This window comes from Zophobas morio, unplaced genomic scaffold (genome assembly GCF_036711695.1).
Source record: "Zophobas morio isolate AGI-343-1 ecotype UQ-CSIRO unplaced genomic scaffold, CSIRO_AGI_Zmor_V1 ptg000030l, whole genome shotgun sequence".
NCBI lineage: Eukaryota > Metazoa > Arthropoda > Insecta > Coleoptera > Tenebrionidae > Zophobas > Zophobas morio.
In genome coordinates, this window is record NW_026972135.1 from 7,495,771 (window position 1) to 7,500,943 (window position 5,173).

At 35.9% G+C, this 5,173-nt stretch overlaps 1 protein-coding gene across 1 annotated transcript; it reads left to right on the top strand.

Annotated features, from left to right (window-relative positions):
* The first annotated feature begins 3,429 nt into the window (after positions 1–3,429).
* On the top strand, positions 3,430–4,599 carry LOC135138039 (brachyurin-like). The gene is made up of 5 exons (XM_064067869.1): positions 3,430–3,540; positions 3,590–3,795; positions 3,847–4,094; positions 4,148–4,287; positions 4,341–4,599. Exons 1-5 carry the CDS (start codon positions 3,460–3,462, stop codon positions 4,500–4,502), a joined length of 837 nt encoding a protein of 278 aa, XP_063923939.1. The 5' UTR covers positions 3,430–3,459; the 3' UTR covers positions 4,503–4,599.
* The last annotated feature ends 574 nt before the right edge of the window (positions 4,600–5,173 follow it).

The window sequence follows — 5,173 nt, forward strand, 5'->3', positions numbered from 1 at the left end:
GATATACACTATGAATAGTATGGGGCCTAAAACTGCTCCTTGTGGAACCCCACTTAGGACCTTTTGTGAATTACTAAGGCATCCATCAATTTTAACTCTAAATGTTCGAAACGATAAAAAACCTTCTATCCACTTAAGTAATCCACCTCTAATTCCAAAATGTTCAAGTTTGTGCAACAAGCGACGCGTCGGGACTTTATCAAATGCTTTGATGTAGTCAAAATAAATTACATCGATAGGATTATCGTTGTCAAGTTCTCTGGACCAGTTGTTGAGGCAACTGAGAAGATTTGTAATTACCGATCGTTTGGGCACAAATCCGTGTTGCTCGGCCGGAATAATCTTGTGTTCAAGAAGGAACTTCATCATAGTATGACATATAATGGATTCCATCAATTTACTAATCAGAGATGTTAGGCTGATAGGGCGAAAATTTCCAGCATCAAGTTGGTCCCCTTTTTTGAAAATCGGTTTGACAGTTGCTGTTCTCCAATCGTTAGGCAATTCACCGGTGATAATATGAGTTGAGAATTCTTCAATGACAGTTTAAGTATGTAGTATGTTAAGAAATTAAAGTGTAATCAGAAGGGATTTATATGTTTGATAGGGAGGTTAGATTAAGAGCTAGATTTTCGGATCGGGTTTTGGATAGAGAGTCGTAAATGTCTCAAAATTGGTTCTGAATGATTAGACATATGTGCTGCTTTATTATTCTGATAATAAATACCACAGTTTTAATTAAGTAGTTTTGAAGCGTTGGTTTTTAATGCTGTTTAATTGGGTGAATTTACTGAATCCAGATTTTTGATTTTTTGCAAGTCGTTCGTGGTATTTTTTCTTTATCTGTTTAAATCTTGCGTTGTTATATAGGGTGCGTCTGGTAAATAACTAATTTAATGTTTTCTGGATGTTTCAAAATGAGGTCACTTCAAACTCATAATTTTGCATTATGAATGTTATTTATATTTTCTAAAATAAGGAATTTCTTTAAAAAAATGTGTTTTGCGTCCTTGGTCTTGTGTTTTTTTCCAATAGTGTTTTAAATAAAAACCAAAAGCGCCTTGATCTGAACTTCACCTTTACTGAATGCCTTTATGAAACATGTCGGTACCAATATTTTCTTAGTAGAAGAGCAAAGTAGGGCTTTGTTTTTTTTGTCAAAGCTCCTGGGCTTTTCGTCGAACAGTGAAAACCTATTTTGTAACCTCAAAACCACTTACATATCCAACCATTTTTCTGTATGGTCGCCTTAAAATATTGTGATTTGTAGGCATTAGCTACGCCTCGGTCTCAAACTTGATCGACCGAAAAAGTTCTTCTTTAACGCTTTGATATACAAATAACTATTAGGACAATGACTTTTTCTATAGATTTTTATGACGCTAAACGAAAAATGCGTGACCTACCTAAAGCCAATTTTTTTCCGGATTATTCAATCAAATTTAATTCCTTGCGAAAATGACTTAGTTATTAAAGAATAAATTACTTAGAAACAAGAAATAACCTTGAAAAGCAAATCACGTGTATCGATTGTGTCTATACTTTTACTGTTTTAATCCTCCAGTTATTTTATTTATTTAATCATAAATCTTCCTCAAAACTTAATCACTATATATAATTGTCGACATCTTGTGAAAAACGTTAAGACGTTTAAATACTCGTAAAAGTTTGATGGCAATGCAGAGAATCTTTAAACATTAGGTAAATATTGTCATACAACTCATAAAGTAAGCATGGTTTTGTTTCGCGCGGTATAAATTAGCATACATTATCAGAATGGGCTGTGACACCACTTGTGCAAGAACCGCGAGATGCGTGGGCGGAGCTAAAGAATGGCGGGAAATTAAAAAAATTATTTTATTGTGCGACGAGCTCTACTACATTGTGATTAGATTCTGAGGAAGATTTATGATTAAATAAATGAATAAAATAAATGGAGGATTAAAACAGTAAAAGTATTGACACAATCAGTACATTGATTTGTTTTGAGAATGAACTTTTCAAGGTTGTTTTTTATTTTTATAGTAAATTAATCAGTCGTCCTATTGTTTCTAAGCAATTTATTACTTAAAAAACTGAGTCGCTTTTGAAACGAAAATTGCAACTGCGATTAATCTGATTAACGGATTTTACATACAAAGTTGAACCAGCATTAAATTAGGCTGGGTAAATCTGAAAAAAGTTGGCTTTAGAGAGTTTCAGTGTTTTTGTTTAAAGTCGTGAAAATCTGTGCAAAATCTCATTTTTATAGATAACATTCAAAAAGAAAAAGGAAACAATTATCTGAACTGGTTCAATCGCATTACTAAATTATTCCGAAAAATGAGTCTTAAAATGTTTCGCAGTTACTACAGACATATCAATCATAAAAATGATAAAACTAGAAAAAAACCGCAAATTTAATTCGTGTAACTTACTGCACACTGATATTTTAATCGACGGAGAATCAATGGAAATAACTCTTAAGTACCCATTTTAATATAAGTGTCAATTACTGGTATTATTTGGAATATGTCTCGTCATTTTATCTGTGTTATCTTTACGAGTAATGTGGATTTAATAGATTGGTCTAGAAAGTATTAGACACAAGTTTCCTTTTCCCTGAAGTAATTATAATTTATATGTTATATTACATATTGTAAAATTGTATTTATTTCTTTTTCTGATAAGCCCTATAAGCCAAAATAACTAATAATCGTTATTTTATTTATGTAGAGTTAAAGTAAAGATAAAAACGTGGGTAAAATTCAACAATTTATTTCTAAGTAACTCAAATTTACACGACTATTTACACAGCTGGACTGAAATGGATTTGACTAGACTCTACTTCTCCCATTGTCTGGACTACACTGACTGCTCCCAACGGTGGTTCCCATTTAAACAGCCCCATACTAGAAAACCCATAGGCTTCGTATGAGTTTATTTCTTCAGAATGTATCTTTTTAAATAGGAGTAACATTTACTATGCAAAATTTTGAGAGGACCAAAAACATTTTGATTAGCGTTATATTATTAAAATCTACACGATATTCCCAAAATACATATAAAATTTGACAATCAGTTCTGTAGTAACAAAAAATGTCATGCAAGGCTTGCAAAAAATAAAAAATTAAAGTCAGCAAAATTATTCAACCAACGCCAACGCTTCAAAAACAAACTAAAACCTTGCTGTCTTTTATAAGAATAATAAAGCATTATATTTATCTATTCCTTCAAAACCAGTTTTCAGACATTTACAAATCAATCTCCCAAACATTATTCCGGAAATCTAGCTCATAATCTAACCCCCTATCATAACCCATAAAGATCCCTTTGATTGCACATTAATCTCCTAACATATTACACACTTAACCTGTCACAGAACAATTCTCACCTCATATTGATAAAATCGTCTCCAAAACGAATATAAAAGAGCTCGTTTTGCTCCAAGCGTCACTTCGACTAGAACCACCAAACAACATGCTTCGTTTTGCTCTTCTCATCCTTTGTGTGACCGCAACCGCTCTGGCTTTGCCAGCCGAGCTCCCTCTACTTCCAGGAGTAAGTACCTCGATTTTTCGTTCCATTTGCACTTAACACTTTTTCTCAGGCCGTGCCAGCCGCTTCCACTTCCAAGTACCTTCCATTCAGAGAGATCAGCAACGGACGTATCATTAGCGGATCCCCTGCTTCCAGAGGACAGTTCCCATGGCAAGCCGCCCTTTACTTGACCCTTTCATCCGGTGGTACCTCCTTCTGCGGTGGTGCTTTGATCAGCTCCACTTGGATTCTGACGGCAGCCCATTGCGTCCAAGGGTTGGTTGGCGTTGCTATTACATAGCACCTCCTCTTACAATTGTGTTACAGAGTTAGTGCAGTCACCGCCTATTTGGGTGTGACCTCTTTGAGCGACAGCTCCCGTGTTACCGCCCAAGCCAGCAGAGCCGTGGTACATCCCAGCTACTCTTCGTCCACTTTGGCTAACGACATCGCTCTCCTGCAACTCTCCTCGTCCGTTTCTTCGTCTTCGTACATCTCGACCGTCTCTCTGGGCACCAGTACCCTTGGAACCGGAGTTGCTGTCACCGTAAGCGGTTGGGGAAGAACCAGCGACAGTAAGTCCTCGGTACTTTAGCTTTAACTTTGTCGTACTATCGGTTTCTTCAAGGTTCATCGTCCATCAGTCAAACCCTCAACTACGTCGGATTGACCACCATCTCGAACACCGTCTGCGCTCAAACTTACGGTAGTATCATTCAATCTGGAATTGTTTGCTGCACAGGAAGCACCATCCAAAGTACCTGCAATGTGAGTTTGACAACGCTTGTTGTGGTTGGGATTTTATGTGTTTTTGTTGGTAGGGTGATAGCGGCGGCCCATTGGTCACCGGCTCTGGCAGTAACGCTGTCCATGTGGGTATCGTCAGTTTTGGTAGCTCTGCTGGGTGCGCTAAAGGGTACCCATCAGCTTACACTAGGACCGCTGCCTACAGAAGCTGGATCAGCTCGAATGCGGGAGTTTAAGGACAGGAGAGTCAAACTTTTTAGTTTGAGCAGAATGACAAGGTTTAATGTGTTGTATTGTATTATAGTTAAGATATTAAATAAAAAGTTAACTATATGTTTGAGTTTTATTAAAAAGAATACCCATGCTTAAGTGATATTAAAAGAACCTCTTTTACAGTAAGCTCGCAAAATCCAGTTTAAAATGAGGGGGAAATCAGCCCTAAATTTGAGTGCGAACAAATATTACCATGTTTTTCACTTCATTGATATACCACTGAATCGGTAGCTATCTTATAGTAATGCAAAAAGTATATTACCATCGCTGGCCAGGTATATACGATATACGTCAAAATCGTTGACAGCAAAATTTTAAAATTATAGTTTTGGTGTTGTTTTTATTTTCAACTACTTGAAGTAACATATAAAATTTAATTTTTATTCGATTCAATGTCATGAATCATGATTTTCTATGTTTTGAGTGCTTTATTTGTTTGATAAAAATGGCAGAACATTATATTCATATCAATGGCAACATAACACGAGATATTGCTTACAACTAGTCGTGGCCACAGGTTGTGACTTTCTTATTTTTTGTTTTGAGGAGTAATACAATGTTGATTGATTTATTTCTTGTATTGTATTTCGTGCAGTCTGGGAATAGTTGGCTGTTTTGCGAAGGCGGAGTAGAA